The 15,840-nt window shown below is 37.3% G+C and overlaps 1 protein-coding gene across 3 annotated transcripts in view; it reads left to right on the forward strand.

Moving 5' to 3' along the window:
* The window catches only part of LOC136033983 (orexin receptor type 2-like), a 232,175-nt gene that overhangs the window by 126,884 nt on the left and 89,451 nt on the right, over positions 1–15,840 (forward strand). For all 3 annotated transcript variants that reach the window (XM_065715015.1, XM_065715012.1, XM_065715013.1), the window contains one exon: positions 4,515–4,641. In XM_065715015.1, coding sequence (XP_065571087.1) covers positions 4,515–4,641 — 127 coding nt within the window. The remainder of the gene's footprint in view (positions 1–4,514; positions 4,642–15,840) is intronic.

The raw sequence follows: 15,840 nt of genomic DNA on the forward strand, positions 1-15,840 counted from the left end.
GCAAAGTCTAAGTTATAAAGTTCAGAGCACATGTTTTGTTGGAGTTGACCTTCTGGAGATTAAAACTGAGCAACTTTCTACAACCGTGTAAGATCTTTTTCCCCGAAACCCAGAGGAGGGGTAAGAAAAAGCGTTGCGAAAAGAACCTTCACCAATAAAGTGACAGAAGGGTCTGTTTACCCCTCCAAAGTGATAGTTAAAAAATGTTCAGTGGTGACACAGACTGTGGCACCCTAAGCCCAATAGTTTGGTCCTTGAAAACATATTATACGTTTTTAAACGCACACTTGTTGCAATACCAGTGCCTGAAGAAGCTGTAGAACCCCTTTAATCGTTCGATCACGTTACCAGACTCTAGCGTCACCACCAACGGCACTGATGTGGCGTTGGAGAGATAAATAGTGGGAGCTCACAAATTTCCACGTCAAATAATGGTACAAGCGGTGGTTATCACATCGAATACACCCCATGACATAAAAATAAAGAAACAAACAATAGCTATGCCTATGCGCAAATTAGATATTTCAGAAAAGATATGTAATGGAACGCACCTTATTGAACCAAATTGTGTAAGAACGTGATTCAGACAAATATAATTACTGGGGGGAAATAATCAGAAAAACGAAGCTCATATTTTTTTTAGTTTACGCTCAACTACAGCAAACTTCAACTTGGATGTAAAGCTCAACGACATCAATTTCCACTTTGAACGGCATTTTCGGGTACAATACATAAATTGCAATGGCAAACTTTTGAATTCGTGTCAACCTCCATACACTTTTTTTAATCTGGGTATATTTTACGCGGTATTTCTTATTTTTAAACGACAACGCAGCTTAAAAGTTATGCTACCACCCAAAAATGCAAGACGACCATGTAATACTGTGTGGAAGGAAGCCTGTGGTACTATCAACGAAACATTTTTTCGTAAGAGTTGTATGCTTTTAATTAATTAAACAAGCAATAATTTTGCATTAATGTGTTTATTTTTCGACGAAATTGGCTAATTTTTTTTTCTCAAAAAAGAAGTATTGACATTTCTGGTCACAAAAACGATCTAAATAGGTAACAACTTAAGGAAGAATTTGTATTTTTTCCAAGGTGTTGTATCTACCCTGTTGTAGCATAGTAGATTGATGTTCTGCTTGGAAAAACATGGCAAAGAGTTCATCCCCGCCACAACAGAGATGGGTGACAAGGTTGCTAATTGTCTCTGTATAAAGATTATCCATCAACTAAGTCAGTGTGACACCATGTAAGCCCGCAATGGCTCTAGAGGATCTGTACCTTTTATCCTTATCTGTTGTATTCAACCTAACATGACGTCTTGACATCAAGATAAAGTTCACATTATATGCAACCAGAAGACAAGTGACAACGAGAAACAGTACATACCAGCCTGCCATGTGTTGAGCGCCAAGGCTCGGTGATGAAGCCGCTGTGCACCTTGTACTTCTTATTTCTATAAACGAAAATAATTGTGTGTGTAGGTATTTTTCTCGAAAACGGCTCAATTATTTTCTGGGGAAATAGGCATCCTGGATTTCCGGGCCTTTTTTTAGATGTTGGTTTCTATGATATTAGTATCTATGATCGTTTTTAGTGTCTATGATGCAGGCAAAATTACACAACAAATATATGATTGACAAAATAAATTATGGGATGGACGTCGTACTTACGAGTACATTACAAGGGCATATATACGTCATATTTGACTCAATAGTTTTTCTATTGTTTTATTTTCTATGATGCAGGCAAAATTACCCAAAAAACTATGATTGAAAAGAAAAATTATGTAATTGACGTCAAATTTATGACCATATTTCAAGAGAAGTAATTACATCATTCCCGCCTCCCCCTCTCCAGGAGTAAACGTATAGTTTTTTTATATCTACGACGCATGCAACATTATAAAAGGAACATAGCAAAGCATAAAATATCAGGTGTAATTAGTATATATACAAAAGGCGATTAAAGCAGTTTCACAATGCCTAGAGGATGAATGAACAACTTAGACTGTTAAATTTGGCAAGACCAATCAGAACAGCTAAGAGAAAAGAGTATTGAAACAATGTCTAAACTAATTTTAAAGGAAAATGAAGGAAAAGGAAACATTCAGTTCTAAGATAAATGGCAGTAAGATTTAAAACAAGTCGAACCTGAAACCGAACTAAGGTCAAGAAGTGTCGTTAATCTGATATAATACAAGAACAAGAAAATATGTGGTTACAAGACATATGACAGTAGTGACGCCATAATGACTTTTTTGACAGCCATATGGGCTGCATTTGAAGTTGCTAATCCCTCAAGACGTTGGATTTTCATCACACACACATGTTTGATCATAGTGTATAGTTTACATTGTTTTTTTTTTTGGTGGTACACAAGTCTTTTTGTTTTCTTTGTTGGTAAAAGACAGATCTACCCCCAATTCTGTATTGATTTCCAACAAAAACAAAGCGGTCCCGTTATGTGGTCTAGACACCTTTTGACTTTCAAGAGCGTTGTGCAAAAACAATTCATTCTCTTTGTTTTCTGGGGTCTATGAAACCCGGGTCCAAACGTGAAATTTTGCAAAACGATGCAAAAGCTTCTAAGGAAATCCACAATACATGTTACAAAATATAAAAATACTTTACACAAATCCAAATGATCCTAACAGAATAAAAAATATTTCCTGCAAAATTTGAAATGCTTGTTACAAAACACAAAAAGTAAAATCTAAAATAGTTTTACGAAACAAAAATAATTCTTACAAAATACCAGGAGTTCTAAACAAACCCAAAATAGTTCTTACACGTACAAAATTATTCTCATAACAATTATTTTGTATTTTTATAGAGTAAAAAAAATTTTTTTTCATTTTTTATGCTGCAAGCATTTTGCTGTATGCCTCTGTATGCTTATATTTCTGAGTGGTGGTTTGCTTGTCTGTGATTGTATGTGGTTTTGTGTCTCTCTCTCTCTCTCTCTCTCCTCTCTCTCTCTCTCCTCTCTCTCTCTCTCTCTCTCTCTCTCTCTCTCTCTCTCTCTCTCTCTCTCTCTCTCTCTCTCTCTCTCTCTCCTCTCTCTCCCTCTCTCATCTCTCTCTCTCTCTCTCTCTCTCTCTCTCTCTCTCCTCTCTCTCTCTCTCTCTCTCTCTCTCTCTCTCTCTCTCTCTCTCTCCTCTCTCTCTCCTCTCTCTCTCTCTCTCTCTCTCTCTCTCTCTCTCTCTCCTCTCTCTCTCTCTCTCTCTCTCTCTCTCTCTCTCTCAATCTCCCTCTCAATCTCCCTCTCTCTCTCTCTCTCTCTCTCTCTCTCTCTATCTCTCTCTCTCTCTCTCTCTCTCTCTCTCTCTCTCTCTCTCTCTCTCTCTCTCTCTCTTTCTCTCTCTCTCTCTCGCTCTGTGGTAGTTTCTGAGTCACTGTTTGCTTGTCTCTGTTTCTGTTTTTGTTTGTTGATTTTGATAATACCACGTAAGGTTTTGATAATGTATTAGAAGATTCTCATTATATTAGGCAAGATTTTGATAATGCAGCGCAAGATGTTTGATAAAATTATTCAAAATTTTGGCAATATCACACAACATTTGAAAACATTTGGCTGAAATTTTTATCAATATCACAACCTTTTACCAAATGGAATGTCCCAATTCCCAGAGACTCCGAGTCCAAAATAGTCCAAAAAATGAGGGACAGCAAAAAGTTGGGAGAGGGTTATTGGGGGCTGCTTTGAGGTTCGGACATGGATGACCATAAGTTCCCTATAAAAAAAATTCATAGTAATTGATTCATTGGTAACATAAGTTCGCTTTTTTAATTTACTCAGTCTCATGTCATAAAAAAAAGAGAGGCAGATTTGTCGGTTTTTGATTCATTGGAATTTGATTCGTATTACAAAATACGTCCGGGTTACATTTCCCAAATGCATGTCTTAAGACAAATTCCATTCAACCCAAAGAAAAATTTATTCAAATAATTGATTTGAATATTAAGTTTTATAATAACTGGTTCTTATTCAATAAAGATTGAATGTTTATTAATCATGTCCTGAGAGGAATATGTAGGTCCTTCATCGGATCTAGTTGCAAGGTAAACCGGTTACGCAAATTATATTCCTGTTTGAATGGTGACCTATATGATATGTCGTACCTGTTACAGGAATAGTAACCGATTATGCTAACGATATTTGTCTGGGTCCTGTTAGGGCCATGCTACTGGTATTTTCAGAGTAAGGGTTTTTGAGGGTGTTTTTATCGGCATTTGTATGCTGCATCAGAGAGGTTCCATTAAAATATAAAAAATAAAAATTAAACTTTTCCTCCAATTTTCTTTTTCCTTATTTATTCACCCGGAAACGATTCGTAAATCCAATGTCTGTGACAGTAAACAATGAAAGCTGATATTAGTAAAAGTGAAGTTCTGATTCATAGCTTGTAATGTTAACTATCTTATTGTAAGTACTACACCTATTTTAGCTTATATGATACGTTTTATCGTTGCACCTGATGTCTTGTATGTACATTTCCTTTTCAGTTTTTACGCCTCGTCTTCCTCTATCTTGTCCCACTCGTTTTTATGACATTCGCCTACATCCAAATTTTTCGAGTATTGTGGAATTCAGGAGACAATATTACTCAACCCGCTTCTGATTCTCATCACAGTAAGAGTTTTCACTTTTTTTCCCGTTTATCCTCTGAATATCAAAGCTGAATAACGATCTATAACTAAATAGACAAATTTTAGCTAGAGTTAATCTGATGTCTACTCTTGTATAGTAAACAAAGCCATACACTAAACGTATGGCTACTAAACGTATACACTAAACGTATATACCACATGCACTAAACGTATATGAGAGTCATACATGAGACAGTATGCTCTTCATATTTCATTAAAGTGGTGTTTTCGAACCATACAAGCACTATCTTCCCAAAATGTCCGTCCTTCATGCAGTTCTTATGATTAGGAATATTTGATTTTGGCTAATACAATTATTCTACTGCTACTACTACTAGTACTATTAAATCCAAGGATATTAAAGCGAAAAATCTGGGATATATGGAAACTGTACGGAATTAATTCGAAACATACTATGCCCACACAGGCTGCCAGGTGGACGCAACAGCAGGAACGGTTGATTGTATTAAGCTGAAACTTTCAACGTGTCTTGAAAGGGATGTTGAAGAAACCAAAGTTCCTATGCGCATACTGCTTCTAATGCTGCTACAACTATTGTTGCTGCGCGAGCTAAGGATATTGAGGTGAAGCTTTTAATGAACATTGAGGTGAATGTTGAAATAAATCAAAACAAATTATGAGCATGTGGACTTTCAAAAAGGTGACATAGCACTAGCTGAAGAACAAATTATGTTATTAAGTTAGACTTTTGAGGGTAAGTTATATTATTAAGTTGTATTACAACTTATATTATTAAGTTGGACCTTTAAGGGTGAGTTGTGGGGGATTTTGAACTAGCCAGAGGTATGTGTATACTTTTAATGCTGCCACTACAGTTACTGTAACTAATGACTCTAAGAGTGTTGAAATTATTAGGGAACGTTTAGGAGGAGTTCCAATTAAATGAAAAACTGTTTGTATTCAAGGTATTCAAAAGGGCATATAAGCAATATCATAGGCAGCACCACTTTATAATAGCTAGAAATATCATTGAAATTTTTAAGGTAGCTTATCCGTATCAAAATCGAAAGTTCTGGTGGCCTTTTTAAGAGTAAAAAGAGATTTGAGGGCAGACAGCGCTTCTCTCATGCTTACTCATTTCCAAATGCATCCATTCAAATTTTGAGATAACCATTTTGTTCAGCATAGTAAAACAGTCCAGAAACTACGTTTTTAGTGATCTTAGGTATGTCAACCCGCCGAAATTGTGCAATTGTGTTTATTTAAACTAAATCAAAAGGAATTGCGTTTAATGTTTGCCAATAAGATACCTCAGCAATAAGTTGAGAACGACTGGGAATATTAAGTTGAAACTATTGGGGCTATTTCTATCACTACTTCAGCTCCAACAATTTTAATAAATATAAAAAGTGTAAGTCTATCCAGGTTGTCATAAAGGATAGAAAGAACTTTTTGGGAATGATATTAAGTTTTATTTTTCAGTTTAACTTCAGCAGTTATAAAACTAAATTAAAAATGTTCTTAGCGTAAGGATTGAAGAAATTTGAAAAAGTTTCTTCAACATATAAATAACAACCCAAACTGTGGATTATTATAGAAAAAAAAGAAAGAGTATTATTTTTTTATGAAGAAGACTATGTTTATAAAAAACGAACAAAAATTAATTTCACAAAATTCTTCCACAAAACACGTTTTTCAAAGAAAAGTAAAAAAGCTTCATTAAACCAAAAATAAGCAGAAATAAAGTCAAATTATCAGCCAATCTTAAGACTACCAAAAATCACTATCAATAAATAAATGAAACTTAAATAGAACAGAAATTACAATAAATAGCCGAGTCAAACTCAAAACGAGCAGAAATTAACATGAGCAGGGCAAATAACCCAAATGCTTTCTCAAGACCAGAACATAATTTGAGCTTTACTGAAAACAAAATACGTTTTAAATGTTCTCACTTTTTTTTACTTTCATAAAAAAATTTTTAATCAAAACCTTAAGGAATAAATATTAGTATATGTCAATTAAACTGACAATACACAGGTATTGGAGTTTTTTTCCATTAAGGTATAAATTATGTTCTGGTCTTAAGAAGCCATGAGGGTTATCAGCTCTACTTATGTTAATTTCTACTCGTTAGTACAGGTCATACGGCTCCAATGTTTTCGTTTTTTTCAGAGGCAATTCAAATGGAAGGGGTCGTCGTCTGAACCTCAGAGGGGACTCATTTGATTGGAAATCGGAGGTTCTAGGGCCCTTTTCCAGAGTCAAAAGTGATCAGAGGGCTATTAGTCCTCCTTCTCACGCGCTTTTTCCGAAATACATCCGATAAAAGTTTTGTGATAGCCTTTTTGTTAAAATAGTTTTTAAAGATTATATAACAAAAACTTTGAAATAGACAAAGCCCACCCCCAGGGCCCGGAGGCAGGCGTTGTAAGTTATGCCCTGGAATAAATATTTTTTATAGAACGAATGCTCATACTTCAGAGAGGGCTCATTTGATCGGAAATTGAAAGTTCTAGTTCACTTTTTAAGAATCGAAAGAGATCAGAGGGCAACAACTAGCCCCCCACACCTTTTTTCCCCCAAACTATCCGATCAAATATTTGAGATAGCTATTTTGTTGAAAATAGTTTAATTATCAGAAAATAAAAATTCTAGTATTGACAAACACCCCCCGGGCCCAGGGACAAGTGTCGTAAGTTATGCCGTTGGGATATATATGGTTCTTACATAAGGGATACTCGTATAAAATTCAGTGAGGGCTCGTTTGATTGAATATCGAAAGTTCTAGTTTCCTCTTTAAGCGTCAAAAGAAATCAAAGGGAAACAAGCCACTCTCACACGCCCTTTTTTCACCAAATACATCCGATAAAAATTTTGAGATAGCTATTCTGTAAAAAATAGTTCAAAGATCATATAACAAAATCCCCAAGGTCGAAACACACACACCCCCAAGTCCCCAGAGGCAGGGGTTCTAAGTCATTGCCTGGGGGCATATCTGCTTTTCATAGAAGGGATGCTCGTATAAGCTTCAGAGAGGGCGCATTTAATTGGAAATTGAAAGTTCTAGTTAAATTTTCAAGAGTCAAGAAAATAAGAGTTCAAATACCTTAAAGATGTAACGCATGCAAAAAGTATACGCATACAAAAAAGTGTACGAATACAAAAGTATGCGTAGTGGATTGCGAACTCGTTCGCAAGGGGTGAACTTACGATCTTCATAAATAGTCCACGGGAAAAAATTTTGTAAACATGCCTTTTTCCCCAAACTCATCCGATAAAAATTTTGAGATAGCCATTTTTTGAGAATAGTTCAAACATCCTATAATAAAAACTCCTGGCTCACAGCCCCCCCCCCCTAGGGCCCAGGGGCAGGCGTTGCTGGTCATTCCCTGGGAGCATATATGGTTCTTATAGAACAGATGCTCCTATAAACTTCAGATAGGGCTGATTTGATTGGAAACTGAAATTTCTAGTTCACTTTCTAAGAGCCAAAAGAAATCAGAGGCAACTAGCTATCCCACACATTTTTCCCTCAAATACATCCGATAATAATTTTGAGATAGCCATTTTGCTAAAAAAGTTCAAAGATCATATAACAAAAACTATGGGATCGTTACAACTCCGCAGGCACTGTAACGCCAGGGGCAGGCGTTGTAAGTTGTGGTTTGGAGGATATATGTCTCTTAAGTAGGAATGCTTGCGTAAACTTCACAAAGGGTTCATCTGCTTATAAACTGAAAGTTTTAGTTCACATTTTATCAGTCAAAAGAGGTTAGATGGCAACTAGCCCCCTTCCCCCTCGCCCTTTTTCCCCAGACCCATTCAATAAAAATGTTCATATAGCCATTTTCTGAAAAAATAGTCCAAACATCAAATAATAAAAACTCCGGGGCCAACACACCAACCCCCCCCCCCCCAGGGCCATGGTGTAGGCGTTGTAACTTCTGCCCTGGGGGAATATGTGGTTCCTAGAGAAGGGATACTCGTTAAACATTAGAGAGGGCTCATTTGATTGGAAATTGAAAGTTCTTGTTCACTTTTAAAGAGTCAGAAGAGACCAGAGCACACCTAGGCTCCCTTAACGCCCTTTTTCCACAAACCCATTTGATAAAAATTTTGAGATAGCCATTTTGTTAAAAATAGTTCGAAAATCAGATAATAAAAGCTTGGGAGTAAACCTTAGCCCCCAGAGCCCCGGGGCAAGTGTTTCAATTTATGCCCCAAGGCCATATAAGGTTTTATGTAAGGGGAGGTCGTATAAACTTCAGAGGTGGCTTATTTAATTGGAAAATGAAAATTTTAGATTGCTTTTTATGATTCAAAAGGGATTGGAGGGCATCAGTCCCACTCCCCCCCAACACACCCTTCTTCTGTAAATGCATCCAATGAAAATTTTTAGATCGCCAGTATTTTTCAAATGACCGGTTTGTTTGAAATGTTTAGAATTATTTGTTGAATCGGATAACAAAAACTTTTGGGACAACATACCCCCGCCCCCTAGAGCCCGAGTAAAAGGATGTAACTTATTCCCTGGGGCATATAAAGTTATTATAGAAGAAGGGGTCGTACAAACCCCGGAAGGGATTTCAATGGTTAGAAATTGAAAGTTTTAATTCCCTTTTTAAGAGTCAAAAGTGATCCGATTGCAACAAGCCATACTCCTCTGCTAACCCTCTTTTCCCTAAATGAGTCCGATTGAATTTTATGTAGCCGTTTTGTTCCAAATAGACCAAATATCATATGATAAAGGCTCCAGGAATAACATGACCCATCAGAACCTTGGGACAAATGTTATAAATTATGTCCTAGGGACGTATAAGGATTTACGGAAGGGATGGTAGTATAAACTTAGGAGGAGGGCTCATTCTAGCGTAGACCTGAATTTCTATTGCCCTTTTTTAGAGTAAAAAATGATCGAAGCCTCTATTTCCCCAAAAGCATCTGATAAAATTTTCAGATAACCTTTTTGTTCAAAATAGTTTAAATATCAAATAACAAACACTCAAATTCAAATAACAGGGGTCAACACAGCTCCCCAGAGCCTGGCAGAAGCGTTGTAGGCTATGCCACGGGGGCAGACAAGATTTTTTGTAAGGGGTGATCGTAAACTTCAGAGGAGACTCAAATGATTATAAATTGAAAGTTCCAGTTCCCTTTTTTCAAGATTGAAAATTGATCCGATGGCAACTAGCCTCCCCAAACCTACCCCAAGGCCATAAGGCTCCAATTGTTTTTCTCCGATGCGCTTTATATGCAAGGGGTGATGTTATGAACTTTGGAGGGGCTCATTCAATTGGACATAACAATTTCTAGCGCCTTTTTTAAGACTCAAACGTGATTGGAGGTCCTCAAGCTCCACCCGGCCCCATTCTTACGCCCTCTTTTCCGCAAACGCATTCATCAAAATGTTGAGATGGCCATTATGTCTGAAATGGTCAAGAGGTGAAGTAATTAAAATAATTATTCCTTGAGGGTTGAAAAAACCTGCCACTGCCCCCAGGGTAATGGCTATAAGTTATGCATGCTGTCCATTGTTCATACATAAGGTTTAATTGAAGAAGTAATCGTATAGACTTCAGAAAAGCTTTATTAGATTTAAATTGAACGTTCTAGCTCCATTATAAGAGTCAAGAGTAGTCGGAGGTTAGGCTCCCAACCACAAAATTGTTGTTCTAAATGCCTTCGATCAACATTTTTAGTTCACAATATTCCAAATGTCAAATAGCTATGGTTGCAGATTAGGACCCCCCAGTCATAGGGAAAATGGCTGTAAGTTACACTATCAGCCCGTCGTTAACTACTAATAAAGCTACTATGGAAAGCGTGGTCGTATAAATTGTGGAGAAAGTTCATTATGTCAGAAATCGAAATATATTGTGCCCTTTAAGAATCGAAAATGATCAAAAAGTAAGAAGTCCCTCCCCCCTTGTGCCTTTTTCTCCCAAATGCATCTTATTAAAAATTTAAACAGCCGTTTTGTTCAAAATAGTCCTAAATTCAAATTGCTGTAACTTAGGTATTGAGAAATCCTCTATAGCCCCCAGGGAAAGGATTTTAATTTATGTAAGTTGCCCGTTCCCGTTATTAGAATATAATTTTTTTTTGTGGAACTGGTGGTCTTAATAACTTTGGAGAGGGCTCATTTGATCGGAAATTGAAACTTGTATTTTTTTTTTTTTTAAGAGTAAAAAGTGATGAATGGGGAATTACCCACACCTCACTTTCTCAAATGGCATCCGGTCAAAATTTTGAGGCAGCCATTTTGTTCAAAATAGTTCAAAGGCCAAATAAATACGCTTTCTGGTTTGAACCCCCACCCCAGACCTGGGGAAATGGCTCTGAGCTACGGAACTTGCTTATTGTTACTTTAATACTTTATTTACTTTGAAACCTTGTTTACTTAAATACTTTCTTTACTTTGATACTTAAGTACCTTGATACTAGTTTTGATGCTTTGACGAAAGTATGATGTTGAAAAAAAAATTTGTTATGAAATAAGGCATTTTCTAAGAACTTCTTTATAATCTTTGAAATAAATTCTTTATTTTATTTGTTTTCCATTGACTTCAAAGAAACCTAACGAGAGGAACTAAAAGTTATAGTTACACGACCCCAGTTAATCGTCATCAAGTGCCATGTGTCTTTAGAAGCAGTGGCATCTGTAGAAATCATCAAAACTTTGAGAAAAACATTTAAAAGAGCAAGTCAAGTCTTGAATTCTGGTGGAAACCTTGAATCATTTGACTCACCTCTGAGCACCCATATTTTATAAATCACCATTATTTGTTCCTTTTGAATGAAGTGACCGAAAGGTAAAAATATTGCTGTGCCATCAGTTTCACTTCTACCATGAAGTTTGCTTGGAAGAAAGAAGACTTTCTCTTAAAATCAGACAAGAAGTTGAATACAATAAACTTAGCAGAAAACTTATGGAGGCTGGGAGCCATCTGCAAGAAGCCAAAAGTGATGCAGATGTTTGATAACAATAACAACAGGTGCTTCAGCCGGGAAGAGGGAGACCTGCTTAATTGGAAACAATACCAACTTGTTGGTGGTATTGATACACTATAATAATATTTATTTCTAACCCACCTACATCAAAAAGATAAATAGTGGAGTAAAAACTTGAAGAAAACGGAAAACAAATAACAAATAAAAAAACAAATAACAAAAAAACGAGAGTCAACAATAGACATTAATCATACAAACGGATCAGACCGTGGTGAGGCGACAAACGCCGATACGCCGTTTTTGAGAGCTTTTTGTGTAGATCAGTCAGCTTCTCAGTAATGTTCGGAAGATGGAACTTTTTGATTATCTTTTGATTCTTATACCACAGAGGAAGATAGAGAAGAAATTTACAGAAACGGAAATAAGAGGATCGAATATCGCTAATATCTTTTTTCTTAAATATAGGGTAAAGCCCAGAAAGGTAAAGAACAGAATGATCGGAAAAAGTAGAATAAAGCTTACCAAGGGCAATACGATTGTATTTCCCTCGATTGGCTACAATTTTAGAGTAACCAATCTGGATTTTCACTCTAGCATCCCAGACAGCACGCTCCCGAAGAGTTTTAAGATTTTTTGTAAGTGTAATACCCAACCACCGGATCGAATCTACATGAGGGATAGAAAAATTTTGAAAAATTAGAGGCCTAGGAGAAGAGGGAACATTGAAAGAAAGATACTCACATTTATCAACATTAAGCGAAAGACCGATTTTAGTAAAAGAAGAAGAAACTTTATGAACCATCTGCGATAGACTGAGTTTAGACCGGCTAATTAGAAGAATGTCATCAGCATAAGCAAGGTAAGAAATATCACTCAAACCAACAAAACACATAGAAGAAATATTCTCAAGAATACAAGAGATACAAAATTTGAAAATACTAGGAGATAACACTCCACCCTGCGGGACGCCCCGACGAACAAGAACATTAGAAGATGAAAGGGCACCATTAGTTTTAATTCGAAGATAAGAATTACTATACCAAAACTTTAGAAGAAAAATAACTGAAAGGTTAATACCGTGACTATAAAGAGAGTAAAGAGCCTGACTATGTACAACACTATCGAAAGCTTTAGAAAGATCGAGAGCACAAATATGAAGACCATACCCTTTAGCCGAAGCATCTTTAAGAAGGAAAGCAAGAGCACGGTGAGCGTGCTGGCACCCGATGCCAGACCAAAAACCAAACTGATTCTCCCCGAAATTAGCATTCATACTTATGAAAGGAAGTAGGATGTGTTCAAGGATTTTACTAAAATTACAAGCAACCGTGATAGGCCTGTAAGAAGAACAATCCAAAGGAGTCTTACCTCGTTTAAGTACAGAAGTGACAGTTCCACACAAAAAGCTGTCAGGAACGAGGGAACAACAAAGGCACATTTGGAAAAACAACTGTAAATGGAAAAACAAATACGGGCAATTTATTTTTAGATGACAAGCACTGATACCGTCAATATCAAGAGAACTTGATTTCAATTTCTTAACAGATGCAATTACAGCGTCAACTGAAACGGGAATAACTTGTGCCTGAGTCAGGGAAGGCGGGAGAACCGAATCAAGCAGTTTCGAATAAAGCGCGTGCACTGCATAATTCACTTTGGAAAATATAACTGAATAGTGGTCAGACCATGCAGAAGGCGTAATGGGGCAATTAGGATTTGCCGAGTTATTTAAATTAGCTGAATTAATCACTTTGTCCCATTCTTTCTTATTGGTAGGATATTCTAACCCTTTGTAACGGCTCGATCGCAGACATTTCTTAAACTCACGCTTAGTTTTTTGTTTTATTTCAAACACATTCCCAGCTAATGGTCGACCGTTAGCAACCCATATACGCAGCCACAATTTGGCTTTATTTTTCACACTTTTCAGCTCAGGGTCACACGACCAGATTGGTTTCCTTGTACTTTTCCTCACTCGCTCCTGAGGGACAGCAACCTCCTCAGCGCGTTTTAAACACCACATGATTTGGTTGTAATAATGATTCAGATCGTAATTACTTTTAGTAGGACTAACACTCAGCTGGAGTAGATGAAAAGGTACACGTAAAGAACCAGGGAGAATGGCCAGGGTTGAAATATATAATGGCATATTAACATTTTTCCAATTACTCCGCACAAACCATTTAGAGGCAGGAGCACAAGCCTGGTCAGTACTATCTTTTCTAATCGAAAAGCATAGCGATAAAGGAAGGTGATCAATATCTTGCTCATCTTCGTGGACATGCACTGTTGAAGATGTAATGAACGGGGAACAAATCACGTGATCAATATCCGATAAGCTGCCGGAATTATGCACATACGAGAAGGGTAGGTCCTTCGCAATTATTCTGTAATCAGGGAGACAATCAAGTAGGTTCACAGTACGAGCAGAATCACGTTTTACATCAGTGTTCATATCTCCAATAATAATAAATTCGTACCCATTTTTGCTTATACTTTGAAGGAGAGTTTTCTAACAAAAGCATGCTTTGGAGAATTTATTAAGCGATGTCATATTCTTCCCATCGTGAGGCAGGTAAGTGTTTATCAATACGGTTTTACCAAGTCTTATAGCCAATAAATGTTCATCAGAGAAATAGCATGACGGGGCAGAAAGCTGAAGTTTTGTTTTATAATACATGCTAAACCCCCTGAAGGCCTTCCAAAAGTAGATTTAGCATTTGTTGTGAAAACAAAGTGGGCGGAACTGCGGCGCAGGAAATTAACACTCGTTGCGGTCAAAAGATGTTCCTGAAAGCACACAATGTCAAACTTACTGTACAGTTCATCAATGGTCAGGTCCTTGTTTTTGTCCCATTAATATTGAAGGACACGAGTGATACTGATTCAGACATTAGTTTGTTTTCGGTAACTTGCGACTGACAATTGCTTTCAATTTAGGGCAAGTGAGGCTAAACGAAACATGATCACCTCCACAGTTTGCGCACTTAGGTGACAAATTGCAAGGCGAGTCTCTATCTGAAACATGAGGACCGGCACATCGCGCACATTTTGGTGTAACACTGGGACAAGACGACTGGAGATGGTCAGGGGATCGGCAATTGTTACAGCACCGGGGAATCGCTTTGAACTCATAAACACTTAGGATTTCGTATCCAACTTTGAGACCATATCTAAATGCTTCGACTCTTGATGTTGCATCAGAGAATTAAAGTTTTACTGCAAGCGATTTCCTTAGCCTAGAGGCACCAGAAACACCAGGGCACGATATCAGGTGGGACAGTTCAAAATCAGGCGGGATTCCCTTCAGGAGTCCGTAAAACTTCTTGGTTAGAACTTTCGCAGAAGAGCCAGTAAACGCACTAGTCACCGATAAGCGGAAATCTTCAGCAACTGACTTATTTATATTGATAAACAGTTTGTCACGAACAGGGCGAATGCTAGTGATTGATTCGTGTCCATCAATCTGATCTATCAGATCTTTTCGTTTTATTGGGTCCGAAAGGGTAGATGGAAGGTTCGACACAACAATAGTAGCATGCGAGTCGGGAATTGTACGTTTCGGCAGTTGCGGGTAATCCAGTTCATAAGCATCCAGCTTGGTGGCAACAACCTTGAGTAGTTGTTCCACGCGATTCACCTTTGTTGACAGCCTAGAATACGCAACTGCGGGCAAGACCGGGACCTCGGTTGGAGACTTGATCACATAAATCGGAGTTGATACCTCCTCCGAGTCCAGTTTCTTAATAAAATCAAGAATATCTTTCACATTGTTCCCAGAAGCTTTCGCACCGATGCGCCGGGGGCAATTATCATTTGGCGCAACCTTCGCCCAAAATTCACTTTTCGCATCAGCAATAACACCGCATTCAAAAAAGTCTATTGCGTGTTGAATAATAGTAGCTTCTTCAATACCTTCTTCCCAGTTGTTTTGCAAAAAGTTCATTACCGGGCAATGCACATACTCTCTGTTATCCATTATCCTTTACTGGGAAAAACCAGTCAAACTGGTCAAAGAGCACGACTGATTCATACTTATGCGTCACTATAATCCCTATTGCGAAATTTTGATTTTCTTCAGAAAAAACTTACTGGATTAATAATGTCCATGCAATATCCAATTTAGATGTTGACACTTTGAACTCTGAATTGGTACTGCAAAACTCAAGCGAGCACCTCTTTGTTTCCAGACTAGATTTCCTGCTGACTGCAAAGTTTATTTACATCTGCTACTTGAAAATAAAGCTACCATCAGAGGTTACAAAGC

Source organism: Artemia franciscana, chromosome 12, assembly GCF_032884065.1.
Source record: "Artemia franciscana chromosome 12, ASM3288406v1, whole genome shotgun sequence".
Lineage (NCBI taxonomy): Eukaryota > Metazoa > Arthropoda > Branchiopoda > Anostraca > Artemiidae > Artemia > Artemia franciscana.